We start from the raw sequence: 25307 nt of genomic DNA, 5'->3' as shown, positions 1-25307 counted from the left end.
AAATCCAAATAATGAATGAGTCTTAATTCTATTCTATGATGAATTCTGCATAAGATCTTATTTTCTTACTTCACAAAAGCAGATTTTCAATAATTAACATTTAAAGTGCAACCATAACAACCTTGGTATAAAAACAACCTTGTTTCATAATAAGTCAATTTTAAAAATGTTTTCAACCCTTCTTTAAAGCCATTTTGCATGTTAAACACTAAATTTAAAGTATGTTTGGTAGAATCATCATATAATGTTGGTTTATTAATTTAATTTAAAGTTCTGTAATTTCTTAATTGAAAAAAAAAATCACTTTCATTATGTTCATATTTCTGTTTTGTTGCATAAATAAATTGTTTGCATTTATGGGTTCCCTAATAATTTTTCTATGAAATATTTATCTGCTACTTTGTTTTTGAATCTTGAATTTTTTTTAAAAATTGTACTTTAGCATTCAAATCATACTGTACAAAAGAAGGCATTTGGAGTTATAAAAGAAATTTGTAGCTGCAACTCTGAACCCTGCTTAAATTTTATGAAGGCTTCTAGAGATGACCTACGTTTAGTCCTAAGTGAACCTATTACAACTTTGCCACCAGCAACAAAAGCTGTAAGTCACATTTATCATAATTAACTTTTGTTATGTTCTTTGAGGCATACCTTCTGAAAAATATAAAATATATAATTTGTTTTTAATAAAATTGTTTTGTTTTAAATTTTTAGTTACGTTTAATTTGTCTTCAATGCATGGTTTCACAATTTACTATAATCGAAGTGGAGTGTATCAAAGAAATAATTCCTGAGGTAAGTTGATTCTTAAAAATATTTAAAATCTATAATTATTTCCTGAGTGTTTATGTTCTAGTTAAGAAACCTGTTGAAAATATAAAGTCAGCTTGTTTCCTAATATCCATATGTCCAGAAAAAAAAGTGGTTAAATAAATATAATATCTGAAAAATTTTGTTCTGTATCTAAATTAATATTGCAATGCTTTAATTTTAGTTAAAAAATATATTATTTGTGATAATCTGTTAGTTATTGAGAAGTTACTTTTGAATGATATGAACTTATCAAAAACAATGCTTAAATTATATGTCAATTTAGAGGGAAAAAAACTTTCATGTTTTTACAGGAAAATGCTAGGCATTGTCCATTAAAGTATGGCTTTAATAGCCGTTTTGCACTCTTTTAAATGTTTATTAACTATATCTTGTAAACTTTAAAATGTAAATTTTTGATAGTATTTTCAGCACAAGACCACATTTTAACTAAGGAATGTTTGGTAATGTTAGTAAATAAAAGTAATCTAATTTTGAGACTTATTATTAATATTGATGTTTCAGATTGCAATCTTTCTTTTCATCCATTCACTTCCAGATATTTCTTTGCATCAATTTTTGTTGTGACATAGATAGTAAAGAAGCAAGACTTACAATTTGTAATGAAATCTTACCAATCCATTAATTACCAGTCGGCAACTGATTTCTTTCTTTTTTTCTTCTTTTTTTTTAATAAACGATTTTTTTAAAATCTGAACTAATAAAAGTAAGCAAGATCTTAAATTAGGGAGCATATAAAGGAAATGTTTTAGTTTTCTATCCACAGCAGTTTTCTATTGTTTCAAAAATAATATATTCCTTTTAACTTTTGTTAAAAGCACAATGCTAGCTTATTATTGTAATTTATCTTACTAGGTAATATCCTTGAACATTTAATTTTGTTCTTTTAACTAATGTAAACCATAGTTTGAACTTAAAGGTTTTATGATTTTTATTTTGTTATTTGTTTTTCACAATGGTTTTAAATTTCACAGAAATATCAGCTTTTTATTTTATTATTTGTTCTAAAATGATTTTTATAAATTTCACAGGAATAAACTTTAAAATATAATAAACAAACACTTACATTTAAATTTGTTATACTTTTAGATAGTAATTGCTATTTTTGATCTTTTTGTTGATACTATATTAATTATTTCTTTCACATGTATGTTGTTCAGTGCATTTTTATATCCTTTATTATTTATCATTATGCTAAACCAACAAAGTGCATGTGATGCTGATTTAGAAAAGAATTGAGTAGGTGCAAGATAATGTTTAATGACCTCTCATCTCTATTCAGTATAAAAAAATATCATTTGCTTAGGCTCTTAAGTAACTGTGTGCTAATTTTTTTAAAAGTTTTTTTGTTTTGTTTTTTTGAAAAATTTAAATTAGAATATTTTTTTAAAATTTATTATTATCCATTTTTAAAAACTCAGATGTGACTTTTTTTTATTATCTGAAAACATTAAAACCTTGCTATTTGGTAATACAATATTTTACACAATTAAGACCTATTTATTTATGTAGAATTCTCCATATAAATTTAGGGAAGAAAGAAGATTTTTTTAAATTATTTTATAAGTTAATTTGAAATTTTACTGGGATACCATTTTTTTAAATAATGTTTTTAATTCATTATAGAAAAAAAATGCTTAGTGTATGTGTTTTTTCTAAAAATATATTTATGAATTCTTATTTTGATTTTAAGGTAATAATGTTACAATATATTGTTTATTAATTATAGGCTGTTTTATCTACAAAAGTAAAATCTCAAAAAGCAAGAATTGCAGCATATAGCTTGTTAGTTGCAATTGGTCATTACTTTAAAAAAATAAATCCTGATGATATGAAAGGTAATAACTTAAAATTTTTTATTTTTTAAAATTATTCTTTAATTGAATAGTTATATTATGATTATGTTTTACAGCATTAGAATCGAGCTTAATGACTTTAAAAGAAAAATTACTTTCTTGTAATTGTTTGATAAGTTATGAAGAAAAAACCTCTTTAAATTTTAAGAAATTCATTCCTAAAATTCATTCACTGTATTTTTCCATCCATTATTTGAGAGTAATTACTAAAGCTCAGATTTTGATGACTTTTATTTTTTATAAATGCTTATGCATTTTTGTACATTTAAGCTGGTCGGGTATATATATATATATTTAAAAAGATTTTTAGGACTTTTTTTTTGAAGGGTGGATATATTTTTTATTTTAGGGAATTTTTTTAAAAAACTTGATGGCTTTTTTTGAGATTTTTAGAAGCACTACCAAATTTTTGAAGCTTTCACTCATTTGTAACTCCCATAGATTGTTCTATTTGAAAATAACTTAGAAGGCTTCAGTTGATTTGTAGATGATTCAGAAGTATTGTGTGTTTAAAAAATGCATATTTTAACTTTGTTTCAGAGTTTGGTTCTTCAACAGTGTACCTCAGCCAAAGCAGTTTTCTTTTCTTTTTTAATCTTTTTTTTGTTAATATTAATTTCAAAATCTAATGAAAAGTACCTCTCATTATCTCTTAATTAAATTTTTTGACACAATTGTAGGCTATATGAAATTACAGTAAACAAACGTTTTTTCGTATTTGTTTAATTACAAGTTTTTTTCTTTTCATTTTAAGGATATTTTTTGACGTTTTTAAGGGCATTAGTAGGGATTTTGGTCATCAAAATCTGGGCTCGAGTAATTACACTATTTTCATTTAAAGATTTTTTGTTCATACGTTTTTCCCAGTTTCTTGGCTCAGAGTTACCTGCAATATAATACATAGTGCACTTGGAAAGTAATATTAATGAATTTAAAGTGAATCTTAGACTCTTTTTATCCTACCTGGACCAGTCAGAATCAGTACAGGGGGCAGGCATCTAACACATGTTAATCTAGGGATACAATCGAGGCAGTAAGAAGAGGCATTTTCATGAAGCTTATATTTGTATCCTATGCTGAACTACATGTAGCACTCAATGGATTGCCATAAAGATTTAAAGATTTTTTATGGTAAAAATAGCCTTTGATGATAATTTTGTAGTTGATATAGACTGACTTGACAATGGACATTGATTCTTCCTGGGGGCGGGCACCAATGAATTTTTTGAGGGTTGTGTAGGGAATTCTTCAGCTCTGACTCTTGGTTCGCCATGACAACTGTCTTTGTTTTGATTCACTTTTAGGTGATTTAAGAGTCCCAATAATTTCCCACCTACCTTATAATCCTGAATTGGCACCATCAAACTTCTGTTTTTGTTCCTACACTTGAAAACTTATGAAAGAACACCATTTGGGAATAATTGGTAAGCTGAAGAGGCTTGCACTAAAGCTCTAAAGAACCTTCTAGAAAAAGCTTGTCCTTGCTACTCGGATGGTCATAAACAATTGAGTGACAACAAATGTATAAACTGGTGACCCCTTTGCTAACCATGTTAGAGCAGGTATAAGTTTCACAATAAGTTCTGCGTTATTGCCTTTTTGATGTATCTATCTTCTGGTTAATTCATTTTATTATTATTATTTTGTGACATGCAATTCTAACTAAACTTTTTTTTATTTGGAAAAAATCAATTATTTAAATACTTATGTACAAAGGCATGATCAATTTCTTACATTGAATGAGAATTGGCTGTTAAAGTATTTGTATAATTTTTTTATTATTTTTGAGCAAATTTTTTTTAATTTTTTCTTTTGTATTAATGTTAGAAATTGCCTGTAAATGAGTAGTATGAATAGAATAAATGAATAGTAATAGATTAAGATCACATTTTGTTACATTAAATTTCTGAGTTATAGATTTTCACAAAATACTACTTACTCAAGTTTTTTCTTGCTGATAACCTTAAACGCTTTGAGAATTAAGTAAAATTCTTCAAAATTAATTGATTAATTTGCTATTACTTTATAAAATATTTCGTTCAAAAATAAGTTGTTTGCCTTCCAATATCAGTCAGTTAGATGGTATAAGATGGGCTAAGTTTTCTGCTTTTCTCTCTTTATTTAAAATCCATTAAATGCCAATGTTACCTATTCCCAGAACATGTGCTTTTTGCTGAAAAATAAAAAGTTATAATTGAATTATTCTTAATTTGATTTCAGTCTTAGTTTATATCAATCTACATTATGAAGTAGATCGATACATTATGAACAATGATAGCAATGTAGTTATTTGAGGGAAAATATATAATATCCAGAGAGAGCAGTATAAAATACTTTTCACTCGAAAAAGTTTTTTAGACTTAATAAATTTTTTTGTATTTTTTAATTTTAGAATTTTTTCTATATCGATTTTTAGTGGTCGACTTTTACACCTGTCATATCAGAAGTACGTTATCTTATAATCAAAAGTATGGATTGACTTATACTTAAGGATATACATTATATATATATAAACATTTAGCAAACATTAAATGCTGTCAAAATTTTGATAGTGAAGTTTGTTACCATTAAACATTAAAAAAGTGTGTTGGAATTGAATGTGTGATTAGTAAAATGTGAAGAATTATGGTGGTACACCTAGTTTGTATGAAAAAATCCCAGTTATTTCAGATGATCAAAATATTTTTTTTATTTTTTTTAAGTGTATGCGCGTTACATTTTCTACATAATTTATTCATTCGAAAACATAACATTTGATATTTTTTTGTAATTAAGCAAAATATAATTTACTTTTTTTCTTCAAATAATTTGTATTATAAATAAGAACTTTTAAATGCTGTTAATGATTCGATAATAAGTGTTTATTGAATACTGAAATTAATGTTTTTATAAATTTTTTTTGTTGTATCAGGTGTCAGTTAAATTAATTGTAATTGCTGTTCCACTAGCTCAATCTGTTTCTGGCTTTTGTCAAAAAAAAAAAAAAAGCATTTCCTAATGCATGTTTAATTTAACTTTTACTTTTTTACAGGAAGAGCGTTATGTTTTCTTGGGTTTGATTGCTGTTAAGATAAGTTTAAAAGCGTGAAAAAAAATGTTGTGCAAAGTTTTTGATAATCTTGTAACATTTTGTGTGAAACATATATTGCTTTATAGCTTAATGCTGTTATAAATAGTAGCATAATTATTAATTTTTTAAAATATTCCTTAATTAATTTTTATTTTCTTATGCAGATTAATATATAATTATGGTCTATCTAAAGATGCATACCATTATTATACTGCTTTTACATAATTAGTTTTTAATGTTTCATTATTTAGATTGAAACTTTTATTTTTTAGAGGGTTTAAAACAATATTTGGCTCTTCTTCTGGCTGGCTTAAGAGGAGATCCTCATATGATGAGTGCCACAATACTTTCTATTGGCAATATCATTTATGAATTTATGGGTTTGTGGAGAATTCTTTTATACTTCTTATTTTTGCATGAGAACTATTTTATATTCAATAAAAGTAAGCAATTTTATATACAATTCTAATAGCAGATTATATTGAGATTGTAGAAAGCTTGTTTTATATTTTATGTTGAATGTTATTTTACATATTTATTATTTTACATACTTTGGCATATATTTAATGTTAAAATTGCAATAAAATGATTAAAAAATAAAATAGACATATTTACATTTACATTTTTTATCTAATGTTGCTCACTTAAATTGCAGAAAAATTTAATTCCTCAAAAAATATTTGTAATTTCAAAAGACTAGTATTTTTAACAGTTATAAATTAAAATTTTTTGTATCTTTAATATTAGCACTGAGATGTTGATTTGGAAATTTGTCACTATATAATGTTTTTTGTAATATCCTAGACTCATTAAATCGAGCTTTTACTTTTTTATAATATAATATTTTATGAAAACATATTAATAGCCATTCTTTGTTTTCCTTTTGATTTTCTGAAAAAAATGTTAACATTTTAAAAATATCAGAAATTGTTTAGACAAACTGTTATTGATTTAAAAATTATGAATGAATAGGTAGTTCAGCACAATTATGTGCAAATCAAGAACTTTATGAACAAATGGTGCATTTTTATTTAATTAATATATTGGAATATGTATGTTTTTTTTTATATTCTAGCTGATATGGAGTTAAATTTGGTCCACCTTTTGATTGAAAATTTGTGTGAGTTGCTTAAAATATCATGTCGTGAAGTGTTAGATTCTGTATTATCTGTCTTAAAAATCATAGTTAGTAAAGTGGATACAATGATATTAGCACAACATGTGGAAATTTTGGTAAGCTAGAGTCTTAATTTTTATGAAGTTATATATATTTAGTTGTAAAAATAAGCATATAAATCCAATTCAATTGCTGTTTTAAAAATTAATAGTAAATTTTATGAATAATTTTTCTTTTTAAGTTTTAAAGCAATAACTTTATTCATTCTACAGATACTGTTTTGTTTACATTTATTATTTTCTGTTTTAATAAAAAATTCATTTAAAGTAATCTCAATGCAGTTAGGCATGAAGTATCTAAGCTAAATAAGGTTANGTTGCTTAAAATATCATGTCGTGAAGTGTTAGATTCTGTATTATCTGTCTTAAAAATCATAGTTAGTAAAGTGGATACAATGATATTAGCACAACATGTGGAAATTTTGGTAAGCTAGATTCTTAATTTTTATGAAGTTATATATATTTAATTGTAAAAATAAGCAAATAAATCCAATTCAATTGCTGTTTTAAAAATTAATAGTAAATTTTATGAATAATTTTTCTTTTTAAATTTTAAAGCAATAACTTTATTCATTCTACACATACTGTTTTGTTTACATTTATTATTTTCTGTTTTATAAAAAATTCATTTAAAGTAATCACAATGCAGTTAGGCATGAAGTATCTAAGTTAAATTAGGTTAATATAAATTCCAGAACTTGAAAAGTTCAGCTATAAATTTTTTTTATAACTTAGTAATAGGTTAGTTGTAAAATGAACTTCAACTAACCTATTATTACTACACTATTATAATTTAAAGTATTTAGTTTCCTTAAAAGTGACCAAGTTTTTTTTTTCTCTCTCTCTCTTTCTCTTTACATTAAGTAAAAATAACTAAGCATTTTGTGACATTGTTTAATGAAAATATATTTGTGTTGTTATTTTTAATATTTTCTGCCTGGCATTAAAATAGTAAGAAAACTTCAATTCTGGATACTATTCATTAAACAAATATTTTAATAATTTTAGGCCTAAAGAGCATAACTTTAAGCTAATAATCAGTAGTGCGTATTATTTTATAGCAGTGTTTCTATGCTTTTTAACTATGCTATCTCTCACTTAACTTATCTAAAATTCTTGTGCTCCTAATACTACAAAACTAAAATGTTCTCTAAAATTGTAATCATAGATTTTAAGAAGAATAACTGTAAAATGCAATAAAATCAGATCTGCTAACATGGCAGACTTAAGTTGTTTATAATATTGGATGTTTGCCCAGCCAGAATAGAGACTGAGAGATGAGGTAAAACCTAAACACCGTTTTCGAATTGTGCCCCATTATCATCACCCAGATTAGGAAACACATTTATACCTATTGCTTTTGTAAACATATCAATTTGTGAAACTTTTTGAATTTTTTTATTAAGTAAAGGAAGGTTAGATTATGCTTTATTCTTAAATTTTTGAAACTGATTTGATTAACTAGTTTTTTGAAAATTATTTTATATTTGTAGGTGAAAGGTTTGACTAATATTGCTGATGATCAACAAAGACACTTCAGGTTTACAGCTAAAGAATTACTTACAAGATTTGTTCGAAAATTTGGGTAATTTTTTCTATTTTTATTCCATATTTCTTTTTTTATTTTTAATTTTTCGTCATATTAAAATTTTCTTTTTACTTCTCTAGATATGAAATGATATTTAAATTGGCTTCTGAAAAATCCCAGAAACAGTTAAGAAACATTAGAAAATTAGAAGTTCGCAGACAGCGCAACAAAGCTTTGAAAGGGGCAGGAGCAGAATCTGATGAGGAAATGTTTGATCAGAATACAAAAGAGTATGTTTACTTTGCTTTCCTTTTATTCTTATATACATTTTAAAATACATATAGAATCAGAAAATACATTTAAGTTAATTCAACAGAGAAAAAGAAAAATCATTAATAAATAAAATGTGTCTAGAAATGTTTAAAATTTAAAAAAAATAAAAACATAAATAAAAGATAGTGGGATGTATTTTATAGCACATTCTTACTGTAGTAAAGAACAGTAATACATTTGATTTATCAATTATGTGGTTCTGTACTAGAGTAAGAATGTGCAGTACTGTACTATGTGGTTCTGTACTAGAGTAAGAATACATCCCACTATCTTCTATTTACGCTTTTATTTTCATATTTTGTAATCTGGCAAACTTGTTACGATAATATTTGAAATCATTTTTGCAAGATGCCGGTAAGTGGAAAGACATTTGAATTAGCTTCTCGCTTTATATGTTAAATTTTATGTTTTATTCTGTATTTTCCTTGAATTTATGTATTTTATTATTATTTTTTTTGTTTGATATGTTTAATTTTGTATTTTTTGCGTACTATGTTTTGTTTTCATTTCAATTTTTTTGGTGCTCCTCACATATTATATTTTGCTTTGATATATGTGTTGATGTATATGTATGTACAGTAGAGAACCGATTATCCGGAACAATTGGGACCATTGCTATTCCGAATAACTGATTTTTCCAATTATCTGAATCACTACAAAAAACCGTTTTTTTTTTAATTGTTAAACCCAACTAAAAATATATATATATTTGGAAATAATCTTAAAACTGATTTGCCACTTGCTGACATGCGTTTACAGAATAAAATTCAACAAGCTGAAAGAGCCATTTTCATTTGTGTCATTAACGCAAATTGTTTTCAATATTCCTATTTGAGCCGTGACGGCTTAGAAGATAGAGCGTTCGTCTTCCAATAGGGTGAGCCAATTTCTAATCCCAGCGATGGCTGGTCAATACGAATTCCGCATCCGGCTTGCACCAACTATAGTTTGTATAGCTTATAAAAAATTTGTTCTTGTGAAAAAACACCAATTTTTAAGGAAGAAAAACAATAATGAATTATGGAGATGATTGTAAGAAGCGAGAAAGGTATGGAGCCACTTAGTTTTTATAAGAATTGATATTTTGAGAATCAAATTGTTAACTATTGTTTCTTCAAAGAGCTTACACAATATTAAAACTTTTTGAGTTTTGAAAAAGTGATTTGCAACGACATTTGACCCAGACCATAAAACCTATGTCCAACCCTCCACTTCAATAATGCTGAATAATATATTTTTCTACTTTATAATTGGTATTATACTGTTTATTATTGATATTCATTGTAGTTCATTTGTGGCGTATATCTACCACTATAAATATTAAATACCAATTCCTGAGTATATAAGACATGTTAACTTGAATCCACTTGAGGTATCTTTTGATAGATGAAGGGTTGACATAGTCTAAAGATTAAATCCCCACATTGGTGACATGCGGACATGCCAATACTGATGGATAATCCACATTAAACAGTTGATTTGCTTAAAATATACTGCTCAAAGAAAGAGCAAAAAACAAAAAAAGAAAAAAAAGAAGAAGAAAAATTCCGGTGAGGTAAATAAAGTCTCCTGGTCAATAAACAAAAATGAAGGGAAAAAATTAACGAAATGCTATAAAAACAGGAAAAGAATTATGAGCGAAATGATATAAAAGAAATAATATACTACAATGAGCTAAATGAAATGAAGAAAAAAAAAATAGCATGAATCAACTAGGGGAATCAGTTCATCGAATTCTATCATAGATAAAATTCTGGAAGGGGAGTAATGTGGCATATATCTACCACTATAATATTAAATACCAATTCCTTAGTATATAAGACATGTTCATTTGAATCTACCACTATAAATATTGAATACCAATTCACTAGTATATAAGATATGACTTGATTCTATCTTGAGGTACCTTTTGATAAATGAAGGTTGTCACAGCTAAAATTTAATTCCCCACACATTTGTGATCCTCTAGATAAAACTTTCACTATTTAAACTTTTATAAATAAAAAATTGAGCACCAAAAATAATGAATAAAATCAAGAAATGATCATTTAATATAACTAACATTAATTGTTTCTCTTACTTTGATTATAATTTCAGCGATATCTTTCCTTCCATAGTAACAAGCAATGTACAGAGGAGAATATTTAGTTATTGGATGAATTCTGCCATCAGCACCATTTTCAAGAAGCAATTTTACAATTTCTTTTTGACCTTCTTCACAAGCCCTAATTTAAAAAGAAAAATAATAATTGTATAACTTTATGTTAACATGAAGTATGTGTCTACATGCTTAAATCATTATCAGTACATTCTAATAATTTGCCACATTAGAATACAATTAAATATAAACTAATTCAAAACAAAAGTACTTATTTAATATTAGAATGGAGTAACCTATCATAGATAAAGTGATTTGTTTTCTTTTCAATTTTGGAACAATCCTCATGCAGCTATTAGAAATATTATTGACCAATAAAAGCATAATACATAAAAGATTTTAGTAATAATAAAAATAAGAATCAGGGTGCATAACCCAAATTATTCAACAAAAAATAAGCACCTTTTAAGCACTTCTCAAGCACTCAAAAAATATTGTTAAGCACTTTAAAAAAATATCATTAATTAAGCAGGGTTGGAAAGTTTTTAACCATTGACGGTTTTATCTTGCTTTAACCATCATGTCAAAAAAAAAAAACCTTTTGGCACATTTTTTGACAATCATGAAATTTTGAATCGGGTAAAACGAATGGTGTTTTCATACGCGACGGACTGACAATAAGCCGAAATAGATTGGGATTGAATTCATTGCAAAAACATTGAATTGAACAATATGAACTGTGTCGTTTTGCATAATTCGAAGGGAAAACCAACATAGTAAAGGAAAAATCTCATTTAGAAAAAGGGAAAGTTAAGCACCTTTTAAAAACACCCTATGAAAAAAGCACCTTTAAGGGCTTTTAAAAAACGAAAATCGAAAATAAGCACCTTTAAGCACTTTTTAAAAATGCTACGCACCCTGGAACTATTAACCTAAATAATAATAATAAATGTTACTTTTTTGACAAAAAATTAGCACTTTTTAACGAAATGTATGTAGAGTGCAAAAAAAAAAAAAAAAAAAACGGAACATTTAACTAACTTTTAATATAAAAGGTAGATTTCCATCTGCTTTACATGCAATCTTAATGATTGAAAGATACCTTGAATGATCCTAATTAGTTAGAACAGATGACATTTTAAGTTACAAAATCAGACACTAATATTCACTTTCTCTGATTAAACAGACCTTTGAAAAAAAATCCAGATTTTTAATCCATAAAATATTAGCTGTAACCTTAATTTGGAAAATATTGTTAAAATATTTTAAACAAGAAAAACGTCAAAGGTTTGAGCACTTTAAAAGTAAATTTAACTTTCACCGAATTCTTTAAGACTAAGCAATTTAAAACGGCAAAATTTGAACAAAACTGATAGAACTGTTTTCAAAATGTGACAGATTACTAATGAAAAATCGAAGTATGACCATTAAAAATTGAAAATATACTTAAACGAAACATTTGACCATCAAAAATAGATTCGCTAAGTTATATGAGACTAATATAGGATAAAAACATCTGAATGGAGTCTCCCCTTACATGCATAATAATAGTAGGGAACCGATCGGGACCATCGCTATTCCGGATAACTGATTTTTCTGGTTTTCTGAATTGCTACAAAAAGCCGTTTTTTTAGTGTTAAACCCAACTAAAAAAAAAAAGAAGAAATATTTGAAAATAATCTTAAAAAGAAAAAAAAAAACGATGAAGTAATACACTGATGATTATTTCCAAAATGACGATAAGGTAAACATCTTTCAAAAAAGAAAGAAAAATCCTAAAATCTTATGAGGAAAAAAACAACTTCTTAAAAAAAATGGCGTAAAATTTATCGAATTTCGTTCCGGTTTTCTGATTTCCGGATAGCGGGTTCTGTACTGTATGTTGTACAGAATGTGTTGGTATATTTTACTTTGGCTATATTAATTAGAAAGCGTTCTTTTTTGTAAATATAATTGTGTGAGCTGACAATGAGCTTATATCTTTTCCTTATTTTGTTTTCAGGCTTTTTTAAATTTTTGTTTTAATTTTTAACAAATTTTTTTTAAATATTTTAAGAGCATTTTATAAATCATTTGCACACATTACCCTCTCATTATTTCTATGGATAGAGCTTTCATTATTAATTAAATGAGACTTGAAAAAAATGAATATGAAAGAAGAATTAGAAAATGTTAATTTATTCTACTAAAAAATATTTTTGACTATAATCAAAGAATTTTTTTAATACGAATTAAATAATTTAAATTACAATCATACCAATCCTGAAGCTGAAAATTTCCTGAAGTTAATTTTTTTGTTCAATTTATATCAATAAACAAGTATCATATTAGTTTTTGTCCATCTTAACATGTTTATGTTTATTAAATTATATAAAAGTTAATTAATAGTTTCTTAAAAAATGTTTTTATCAAAAGATTGCTTATCATTTATTAGAAAATACTGGGCCATCAAAAACAAAAATGTTTGTTTTTGTTTTCAATATTTCAATATTAAAATAGACAGTGTTACTATTTCTTTATAGACATTTCTGCTAATTGACAGCAAATGTTTTCCACAGTTTAACAAAAAATTACTTTTACAGCTACCTTTCATCTGCAATTATTAAGAAGAAAATATTAAATAAAATGTGTGAATCATCTATTATATATGCTATCTATCTGCTATCTTTTTACTTATGTTTAGTTTATTCTTGAGATAATTATTTTTCTAAATTGTTTATTTTCAACTTCGATATCAAGTTAAAGTGTTTTAATATATATTTTATATAGATGAATAAGACTGAAAAAAAAGGACAAATAATGAAAAATTAATAATAAAAAATCAGTTACAAGTTTGGTAAAATCACCCTAAAATAGTTAGAGAAAGGTTAGCAGAGTTTTTTCACATAAACTCTGAATAATATATTCTTCTTTCTATAATATTGTATTTCAGTTTTGATGCAATATTAGAGGACTCTGATGATGAAATTGAAGATTATAATTTGATGCCAAAAGTGAAAGAGCCCAAAAGAAAAAAGAACAAAGGAACTTATCTGGAAGAGCGAGATGAAGATGATATTGTTGATTTTATGGATCCAACTGCTAGTCAAAAACTCAGTAAGAATTTGTTTATAATTTCGCAACTTTATTGAGCATTTACCTAAATATCATTTTTGTTGCTTTTGCTAATATGAAATTTTCTCTGAATAACTTTCTGTTAGTTCTAAATATTTTGTTAATCTTTTTAAGCTTCAAAGCCTATCAAAGAAGATGCTTCTTCTAAAAAAATAAAGACATCTTTCCCTATTGCTGATGATGGCAGACTTATTATAGAAGATGTGGATAGAAAATCAAAAAGTAAGTTTTTATTTCTATTTAGTTGCTTGTCAATCCATCAACTATCAATTTATATAGTTTTATATTTTGTTAGACTTTTTGTGTTTTCAAATGTTTCTGGCATTATAAATTACTTTAAAGAAATGTCCCGGTAGGAATTTTCTTTAGAGAATAATTTTCTCGTTGATTTTCTAATTTTTGTTATCAATAAGGAAAATAGTTAAAATTTTAAATTCCATGGGTATAACTTTTAAAATATGTTCTTCCAAAGAAAAATAAACTTTACTAATGAGTCAACTATTTTATTTTAAATTGTAACATAAAATATGTAAAGTATATTAAATACCTATATTTTATTTAGGCATTACAAAATTTTAATTTTATCATTCTTTAAGACTTCACTTTCATCTTAACGTTTTTAAAATATTCTTTTATCCTCAACTTGAAAATTGAGTAAAAAAATATTTTTTCTGTAGTTTTAAATGCGACATATAAACTTCACTGATAAGAAACTTATCAGAATACTCCTTAGTTTTACAAGTAAATTTCACAGATTATAAAAATATTCACAACAGTATTTACCAATAAAATGTTTATGACTTTCAACTCACTTGAACATGATCACAAAAAGTAAAAATTAAAATGATACGGTAAATAAAAAATGTAATTCTCGAAATCTTGGAAACATTGCTAACAAAATTATTTACCCCCTTAAATTTTACAATATTTTTATTCGTAGTGTAAAAACTAAATAAAACTTATCTGTATGGCAACTTAATGCAAAGAAAAATTAAACAATTTGCAATATCATTATTTAACATTTGTACTTTTGTTTATTATTTAACATTGTTAAAATTTTTCTCTCCATACTTAGTATGAAAAAAATTGTGTGATATTCTAGTAAAGAGTGAGGAAAAACTAAGTTTTAATGTCATAGTGCTTAAAGCAGCAGGGTCAATGTGGGACAGAGATTTTGTGAAGTACTAACTGACAACGTAATGTGGCTTGTAAATAAGCAAAAATTATTTGACTTATGCATGCATACTAACAAATCTTGCATGTTCTGGATAATTATTTTTTAGAACATCAGTTTAATAGATTTCTGACAACATGAACTTTAGATATTCCATTGTAGTAAGAAATAATTTATGTGAAGTTATAATTTTCGTGTGTAAATATATTTATACACTAGAAAGTTTATCTTTCTGGTTCAAATAATATTTCTGTAAATTTTATCCTGATGTGTTAGATGAGTAAGCAATCTTTGCATTTATTATAATATATATATTTATTTATTTTTTAGCTCTTACAGAAGAGAAAAAAGAAAAAGATGCTCCATCATTTGAAAAATTAGTTAAGGTAAGCATAATGATTTTGCTCGTTTCTATCTTCTGCAATTATAATGTATCGCTTATAATGTATAATCAAACATTTCAAACCCAGATCTTCTGAAATCCAGATCTTCTTTTTCTATTAAGATAAAAAAAGCCACTGCAGAATCTTTAAATTTAGCTCTAGCTTCTTAATATGCTGCTGATTTTAAAGACTTTTAATGAAACACTTTTTTTGCATGTAGTATTTTTTTTTAAATAGCATCATTATGATATTATTTTTAGTTAATGATTTTTAGTGCACAAATTTATTAGTTAAATATTGGCTATAAATATGATAAAACAATAGAAGTTTCAACAAATAATGAATTTCTACTCTTAACTTTTGTGACAAAGTTATTTTTGTTTCTAAGAATTTAAAGCTTGGTAAGTCTTAGTTATCTGCTAAACATTGAATTTAAAAAGGATCTTATGTGCGAAATAAAATTTAAGATAAACATTGTGTTACTAAAATTGAAATTATTGAGGTGCTTTTGGATAATTCTGGAAATTTTATAAATGACTAAACATAATAACTAAAATTTATAAACAGATTGAAGAGAATTTGCTTCTTTACTTTAATAACATTGCATGCAATCACATGATGTATTAATAATTTATTTGTAATGTAGTGTTACTTTTCAATTTATTTTATTATACTTCGTTAAATTCTTCGCAAAAAGTTTGACTGGTGCCAGTGTTTTTATAAGTTGCCAAGTATGTAATTGTGATTTAGAATTCAGATGTTAAAATGGTTATACTCCTTTAAATATTTTATAGTTTTAATATTATTATAGTATATAGCATAGTTGTAAGTTCTTATGAAACTTTGTTTTTATCAATAAAAATTTGCATACACTGCAAAAAAAAAAAAAAATAGTGATTCAGGAAAGTCAGGAAATCTGGCATTTATTTGGTCAAAAGAAAGGTAAAATTCTATAACAAATCTAAAAAAGAATAAATGTCAAAATAGATTGTAGGAAGTAGCCAATGTTATAGCCAAGTAAATACCTTTAAAATTTATTATAATAAATAATTTTTAACTATCTACTCTGGTGTAGTTAGTAGAAATAAATATTTACCTAAAACTGAATTTGGTCTCATGAAGATAAAGTATTTCTTGTATCAAATGATCTTAAATATAACTATTTTATCGGTTAAGCTTTTGTGATTAAAATTGTGTTTGCAATACAATTTACATTCTTCATCTATAGTAAGATATGTCATGGCTGGCTGTATCAATAATTTTACTCTTTTAATACACTACTTTGCATAATCTTTTTTGTTTTAAGAAAGTTTTATTCCCTTAAAAAAATGGTTAAATCTGTGGTAAAGTGAATGAAAAGCTGTAGTAAAAAAATTTAAAAAAAAGAAAAAAAAATGTTTTTCTCTAAATTAAAATGAAAATTTGGATATTTTTCTGATAATAAATTCTGTATCACCATATATTATGATGCAGCACTTTATCTTTTGTGTTTTCTTTTTCTCTTTAGAATAGTAAAAGAAAATTTGAAGATAGTGATGATGAACAGGATTTGTCTAAATCTAAAACAGAAGGTAATACAGTTTAAGTGTTCGAGTTTGTTTTAACAATATATATATACAGTTTCAAATTTCTAATTTACTGCCATAAGTCAAGTATAAACCAAATATGAATTATATTGCCAAGAGGCTAATAATTTTAGGTATACATGTATGGACCTCAGGTTTTAACGAAGTAAAAGAATATAAATATTTCAAATGTTACTTTGTGCCTAAAGTAAGAACAAGCATGCATATTGTTATACTATGGTCTATTTAAATGAACTAAACTCAGTGGCGCCACAACCAGTGATGGCCAAGGTCTACTGTGCCCATTTCAGTTTTCTTGACCTTTGGGCTCTGAGGTGCAAGAGCAGATGTTCCGATTATGTGGTCAGCCCAGCGAGGAACCCCCAGTGTTTAGCTCCCAAGCATGCTTGGTACTCATTTTATCAACCCACTGAAGGGATAAAAGGCTGAGTCAACCTTGCTCGGCCCAAAGATGGAACCAGGGACCTGTGGCACAACAATGCGAAGCGCTACCGCTCAGCCATCGGGCGTTGGTCTGTTAAAATACAATAATAAATAAATTTAATAATTATTTAGAAGAAATTTTTTAAAAAAAATCTGAAGTTTTGTTAAGTACAATGCAATACTGCATTAAATATCAGTTTCAAAACTATTTTAATTATGCAAACTACTCAAAATGAATAATTATTGAAAAGAATTTAACATTAATTATGAAAATAATATTTTATTCTTTTGGTTAAAATTTCAAAATTATGGAAAAAAACACAAAAATTAAGATTATTAAACGTATCCATGTACCTTGAGATAAAACAAATAAAATAGATGAAAATTACTTAATAGGTATAAAATTAAGTGAGCATGATTCTATAAGATTTCATTTGATTACTGCGATGTCCAAGGTACACTTGCATGTTCCTGATTGTATTATTTCTAAATAATAAGTAAATATAAATTTAAAAGCTTCAAACAGATCACAAAGCTACTAAGGATCCATTAACGTTAGCAGTGTTGTCATTTGGATCCCACTCTGCAATGGATTCTCCTTTATTTTTATTTACTAAGTCCCACAAAAAATGCTCTTAACCCTCATCTAAAGAATTTGGAATTCTTCAATTTTAGAATATTTTATGATGACATTTGAATCCACATTTTATCCAGCATCTAATATCATTTGACACGTCAATTTAAAGTTTTATTTAAATTTCTAGGAGTGAAAAGAGGAATTCATCGTACACTTGAACCAAAATCTAAAAAGAAACGTTTTGGTGAGGAATTTAAAGCAAAAGTAAGTTTTTTTGAATAATATTATTCTAATACAATGATAAATATTGTCTCTAGCTATTTTTGCATGAATACATTAATGTTTTAATATGATATTAAATTACGCTTGTGAAAATTAGGATTTAAGTCTTAACTTCATCAGTTACAATTTATGTTTAATATTTTTTTTGGCATTTATTGCTGCAAATTTTCTGTTGGCATTTTAAATTCAAATTTTTTTTTTTAATGCCAAACGAATTTCAAATGGCACATTTGATTATTAAACTTCTTTTTAATCTAATGATTCCATGGTTTATTTGAATTTAAGGCAATTATTGCTACTTATTTCATCATGGTTATTAAATTTCTACCGTTTTTCAAATTAAATTCTTCAACACATGAAATTTGAATTGCGCTTTTAAATAATAACTTTTTAGCACGCTTAATTTACGCCATTAGTGTCGTAGATCCAATAGCTTTTTGTAGTTTTTTCAGCAGTTATTGCTTTTGACTTTCAAATAAATTTTAAAGGTCCTGATATTTTTCATACAATATAGAAAATTCGAATCGCACATTAATGTATTTACTTTCTAATGCAATGATTAGCTATTCTTTTTTAATCTGATGATTCCATGGCTTATTGGAAATTTAGGCAATTGTTGCTACTTATTTCTTAATAGTTAAATTTCTAAAGTTTTTCATTTTAAATTCTTGCGTCACATGAAATTTGAATTGCTATTTTAAATAATTACTTTTTCATGCATTTAATTTACGCTGTTAGTATCGTAAATCCAATACTTTTTCATTGTTTTTTCAGCAGTTATTGCTATTGACTTTCGCATATTTTTTAAGGATCCTGATATATTTCATACAATATGGGAAATTCGAATTGCACATTAGTGTATTTACTTTCTAGTGCAATGATTCTATTGATTTTTTCAATTTATTTTTGGCAATTATTGCTATGCATTTCCATGTAGTTTTTAAAATCTGATATTTTTAGTACAATGTATATTACACCTGAATCTCAAAATACGCATTTAAGTAACCCTTTTTTATGATCCCAATTTGTTTGGTTTTGTCATTGATCTTTTTTTCCCTAACTACCATGGATTTCATGATTTTTAATGTTTTTAAAATTAATGTAATGACCACTTACAAAATTAAATGCAAATAAATGTTGTTTTATTTCCCCTAAAAAATGTGAGAATATTGCCCATAGTATTAGGATATTCATTCTTTTATAGGTTGATAAAAAAAATGTAAATCTTTTTTTTTTAAAGTCACATTGCTTCTGTTATTATTAATTAGTAACATATAACATATATATTTATTACTAATAAAAATATCTTGTTAAAAGATGTTAGTACTAGAGATGTTAGTTGCAGAAAGCCTGAAGAAACTCTGCCACTGGATATTCATTTATATTACTGTACTTCTACTATCACTGTACTGTACTTTTATTACTGTATTTAAAAATATCATTGTAGTAAACATTCAAATTGAGAATAAAATCAATATTCATTAAAATATATGGTGCAAAATTAAAAAGGCTTTATTATTTAGAACTAAATACGTGGCTAAAAGATTTCTTTTAACAACAAAAATGTATTCATATTTAATAGAACTAAGGATTGTCTTATAAATCTTTTTAGAAAGCTGGTGGCGATGTTAAAAAAGGTAAACTGGAACCTTATGCATATGTTCCGTTCAACAGGCAAGCTTTAAATAAGAGGTATTGTTAATTAATTGCATTCTAATATTATATTTGTCTATTTAAATTAATTTTGATTTATTGGTTTGTCTGTCATTAATTTATTTGAATGTTTTGTAGGAAAAAAGTAAAACTAAAAGGACAATATCAGAGCATTGTAAAAGGTGCCAAGAAAGGAGCTGTTATTGGTCTAAAGAGAAAAGCCAGAGTATCTAAGAAGAAGAAGAATTGATTTTGTTAATTAATCATGTGTATATAACTTTTGTTGAGTTAATAAATTATTGTGGATAGTTAATCACTGAATTACTTTTTGAGAACCAGATCTTTTTTTAGATTTAATTTAGCATAAATGCTAACTTTTAAATAAATCGTTTTAAGATCCAAAAATTATAATTTTTTTATTATTCAATGATTGAAAAAAATATAAATTAAATTTATTCTGTTTTCCTTATAGGAGATTTAAAAATCTTAAAAAATTGCATAACATTGACTGTTCTTGAAAACTTCATAAAAGAATTAGAACTCTGAATCCTCAATGTACAGTATCTTAAATTATCCATTTTGGTTGGGGATGCAACAAAAGCAGGTCATTTCAGTGATTACCTGCAAAAATGATCAGAAAAGCACAATGAAATATTTTTTTAAGTGTTTTTATTATAGTTACATATTATTTCCTTTTCTACGCAAAAAAGTATCAATAGTTTTTATTTTTTAGTGTTAAAATACACCTTTTTCTTATTTGTTTAATGAAAGCTTAAGCTTATGATTAGAACATTAAGAGAATCACAACAGTGAATGCAATATACAAGAAAGCAAGAAAAATGGCGTTCGATGACTTTAGTAGAAATCAGAACTTATGACACTTGGTTAAAAATTCACTTTTTATTTCATTGTCTTGATTAGCAAGATGTTACAAGGAAGAAAACTGAACTGAACTGCAGGATTCCTTTCAAAGGAATTGCATTATAGAGTAAACACTTTACAGACCAGATAAACTTTTTGCAGTTAACCAAAAATTAATTATACCTAAACAATATTCCTAACATGGACATTATTCTCTTGCAACTATGTTTTTCTTTTAAATATGTTTTTAAAAATTTTTTTTTGAAGTTTTCTTAATGTAATTCAGTGGGAAAGTAGTACATAGCCGGGGAATTTTAATATAATTTTCCTCAATCGCTTTATGCTTGTTGGGGAAGGACATAAAGAAATTCTAAGTGTTAACTTTGAGGAAGACCTGTAACATTTTTGTTACATAAGATTTAACTTAGTCCATAACTTAAAATATCATATTTTTCAAAACAGTATTACAAAAAATCTCAGCATCAGCAGTATAATTACTGATAATTGATTTTATATAATTTTTTTTACAAGTTTTGGCAACTTTTAAATGAGTTTTTTTTAAAAACATGATTGAGGTTATTTTGCTATTGAATTGATGTTGAATGATACAATTTATTTTAAAAAATATGTTTATATTTAATATTTATATCAATAGTAATTTAATTCAAATAACATGCTTAATGCAGTAGGAGCCACATGCAATTATCCCACAAGTGAGGATATTCTGGAATTAAATGAATGAAGAAAGCAAAGGCTTTTGTTTTGTCAATATTATAAATTAGTTTGTACTATATTTTTTTCCAGGTTCTCTTTGATTTAACAAAAATAATTTTGAGAGTATAACTAGGATGTAATGAGTATTCGGCTATTATTCCCTATTCGGCCGTTTTAATGAATGCCCAGTTGGCCGAATGTTAGGCCAAATATTGAGCAAAGTATTTTTTAGGAAATATTTTTTTCGACAAACTGTTTTTCTGCTTTTAGAATTAGAATTGATTTAATAATGAATAATACAAAATCATATTTTTCTACTATGCATTATTAGAAATATGTTTTTATGCATTTTTGTTAAGTTCTAAAACTTGCACACAGCTAGCTCACTTTTGTTCTGGAAAACAAGTGGAAAAGCGAAATTTTAAGAATTGAAACTAAATTACTTTATACTGAACCATGAGTTTTGTACTGCTAATTTTTATAATTACATTCAAACAAGTTAATATCATTGGTTTTTCAACACTTCATTTTAAGGAAAGAAAAAAAAAAAACGCTTTTTTTGTTTTATTTTTGCTGTTATTATAGTGTAGCATTTTAACAGCTTTTCAGGTAGACTTTATTCTTTTAGTGTCACTTTTTTACTGTATGGACAAAATTGTAACATAGAAAACTGTCATTTACTGAATCTATCACAAAATGAGATTTGGTTTCACTTATTAAGAATTGTTCTGCTCATCTTCATGTGAGCAATTGGAGAAATAAGAAACTCGTTGCATAAATTAACATAAGTGTTATAACCTCTTGACCAACGTATTATTTGAAGCTTCAAATTTCATTATAGAAAGTCGCATCAGCCACAGGGTTCTCGCGGTGCTTGAAAAGTTTTAGTAGTGGTAGTAAATTAGAGTTAATGGTAGAAGATATTTCTTATATTAGCATACCACATTTTGTTGTTAAGTGGTTTAGAAGCTGGAATTTTCATACATATATACTTTGGAAAACAATTTTTTGTGGTAGTTACACAGAAATTAAATTATTGACATTTGTTTAATTTTTGTTACCACTTTTAAAAATTTTCAAGACCCGTTGGAACCCTGTACCCAACCACCGCGAGGCATGTAGCCTATTTTTAAATGGCCTTGGCAAGATGCCACATAATTTTGACCTCTTTCAGACTCCGTGGACAGAGCTTGATCCAGTACCCTTCCAGTCACACTTCAACAGCATAACAAAATTATAGAAAGTAATGTCTGTTAGAATGGATAAAAAAAGAGCTTGATTTCTGTCTGATGAAAAATGAACGAATTTTTCCAAAGGATACAATTAATATTATATAATATATTTTGGCTTCACTTCTCAATAAAGATATGAGTTTTTTTATCTTAGCATTTTCTGTACTAACCTGGAATTTGGATTTAACAAGTATTTTTCCATTTTTTAAGTTTCTCATTAAATATGTGATATGTGTCTTGTTATAAATGTAAGGATAAATAAATGCAAAACTTAAGCAACATGCTTATATGATTGCTTTGAAGTACAAGATGAATAGAATTACTGTACCAACTAACTCCCAACTCTTGCAATAATCAGGATTTTTCTTGTTTGTAATTGTTATGACAGATCATGAAGTTTTTGGTGTTATTTCAATATGTGATCGTGTGTAATAGATATTAATTTTTTATTACTTGAATTTTTATTTGTTTTAAGGGTAATATGACTGTCTGGTATACCCTACACTAATGTTTTTTTTTTTTTAAGGTTAAGTGCCACTGCCCTGATGATTTTACTGGTATACTCCACCATACTATAATATAGTAACTTCACCTATTCATCTGTAAAGTTACTATATCAGTAGATCGCGTATTGGGATAATACCAATTGTTTTATGTAGTTTTTATGTTAGTCATTTGTAAAATATACAAGCAATAGATAAATTCTATCCGAAACGCTTTAAAATGGCTTTGTAGAATATTGACCAGTTCAACTTCAATTCTTGCCTTAACTGAAAAGTGATAAAAAAGATAAGATTTGTGGTCCAAAACCTCGAAGAAGCCTCGGTACTAACAAGCAATAAAAATGAATAATATGATCATTTTTTATTTCTAAAAATGGTAGGTTTTTAAGACATGTAAAACCAACAGGGCTGATGTATCATTTATATTTGGAACTGAGACAAAGTTTAAAATATAAATCTGGTTCACTATGTANAACAGCATAACCAAATTATAGAAAGTAATGTCTGTTAGAATGGATAAGAAAAGAGCTTGATTTTTGTCTGATGAAAAATGAACGAATTTTTCCAAAGGATGCAATTAATATTATATAATATATTTTGGCTTCACTTCTCAATAAAGATATGAGTTTTTTTATGTTTGCATTTTTTGTACTAACCTGGAATTTGGATTTAACAAGTATTTTTCCATTTTTTAAGTTTCTCATTAAATATGAGATATGTGTCTTGTTATAAATGTAAGGATAAATAAATACAAAACTTAAGCAACACACGTAGGTGATTGCTTTACCAACTAACTCCCAACTCTTGCAATAATCAGGATTTTTCTTACTTGTAATTGTTATGACAGATCATGAAGTTTTTGGTCTTATTTCAATGTGTGATCAACGTGTGTAATAGATATTAATTTTTTAATACTTGAGTTTTTATTTGTTTTAAGGGTAATATGACTGCCTGGTATACCCTACACTAATGTTTTTTAAAGGTTAAGTGCCACTGCCCAGTATAGCTCACGCTGATGTTTTTACTGGTATATTCCACCATACTATAATATAGTAACAGCACCTATTCATCTGTACAGTTACTATATCAGAAGATCGCATATAGGGATAATACCAATTTTTTATGCAGTTTTTATGTTAGTCATTTGTAAAATATACAAGCAATAGATAAATTCTATCCGAAACGCTTTAAAATGTCGTTTTAGAATATTGACAAGTTCAACTTCAATTCTTGCCTTAACTGAACTGTAATAAAAAGGATAAGATTTGTGGTCGAAAACCTCAAAGGTGCCTCGGTACTAACAAGCAATAAAAATGAATACAGTCGAACTCGTTTATAACGAGCACAAAGGGACCGTAATATGTACTCGTAATATACGGGTCCTTAAGACAGACGTGCAACCAGAAGGGGGGGGGGGGGAGGGCTTGGGAGGTCAAATGATTGAGTTGACTTAAAATTTAATTAATACTTACTTAAGATAAGATAAGTTATAGTTAAGATAAGATAAACTTAAGATAAGACAGAAAGACTAGAAAAAAGGTTGCAAGACAGAAAAATATTGCTCGCTGAAACCGGGTCTTGCTCGTTAAAAGCAACTTCTGTTCCATAGACTTAACATTGATCCAACCAAATATTCTCGTTTCCCTCGGTAAATCCGAGTTCTCGTTAAATCCGGGCTCGTTATAAACGAGTTCGACTGTAATATGATCATTTTTTATTTCTAAAAAAGCTTGGTTTTTAAGACATGTAAAACCAACAGGGCTGATGTATCATTTATATTTGGAACTGAGACAAAGTTTAAAACATAAATCTGGTTCACTATGTATAACATTTTCCATGTTGTGACAAAATTTATTAAAAGCTACTAATAGTATTTTAAAGAGTACTGGAAATTCGTTGATATCTTTATCAGC

At 26.4% G+C, this 25307-nt stretch overlaps 1 protein-coding gene across 1 annotated transcript in view; it reads left to right on the top strand.

Moving 5' to 3' along the window:
* Positions 1-20397, top strand: part of LOC107451191 (RRP12-like protein) — a 43022-nt gene extending 22625 nt beyond the window's left edge. The window contains exons 22-35 of the mRNA XM_043051660.2: positions 443-601; positions 715-795; positions 2561-2669; positions 6030-6137; positions 6833-6990; positions 8427-8518; positions 8602-8751; positions 13825-13988; positions 14121-14228; positions 15511-15566; positions 17071-17134; positions 18337-18413; positions 20044-20123; positions 20223-20397. Coding sequence (XP_042907594.1) covers positions 443-601; positions 715-795; positions 2561-2669; positions 6030-6137; positions 6833-6990; positions 8427-8518; positions 8602-8751; positions 13825-13988; positions 14121-14228; positions 15511-15566; positions 17071-17134; positions 18337-18413; positions 20044-20123; positions 20223-20334 — 1518 coding nt within the window. The 3' untranslated portion in view covers positions 20335-20397. The remainder of the gene's footprint in view (positions 1-442; positions 602-714; positions 796-2560; positions 2670-6029; positions 6138-6832; positions 6991-8426; positions 8519-8601; positions 8752-13824; positions 13989-14120; positions 14229-15510; positions 15567-17070; positions 17135-18336; positions 18414-20043; positions 20124-20222) is intronic.
* Positions 20398-25307: the final 4910 nt, after the last annotated feature.

Source organism: Parasteatoda tepidariorum, chromosome 9, assembly GCF_043381705.1.
Source record: "Parasteatoda tepidariorum isolate YZ-2023 chromosome 9, CAS_Ptep_4.0, whole genome shotgun sequence".
Lineage (NCBI taxonomy): Eukaryota > Metazoa > Arthropoda > Arachnida > Araneae > Theridiidae > Parasteatoda > Parasteatoda tepidariorum.
The sequence above is the reverse complement of the archived record's forward strand: the minus strand, read 5'-3'. Positions and strand labels throughout refer to the sequence as shown.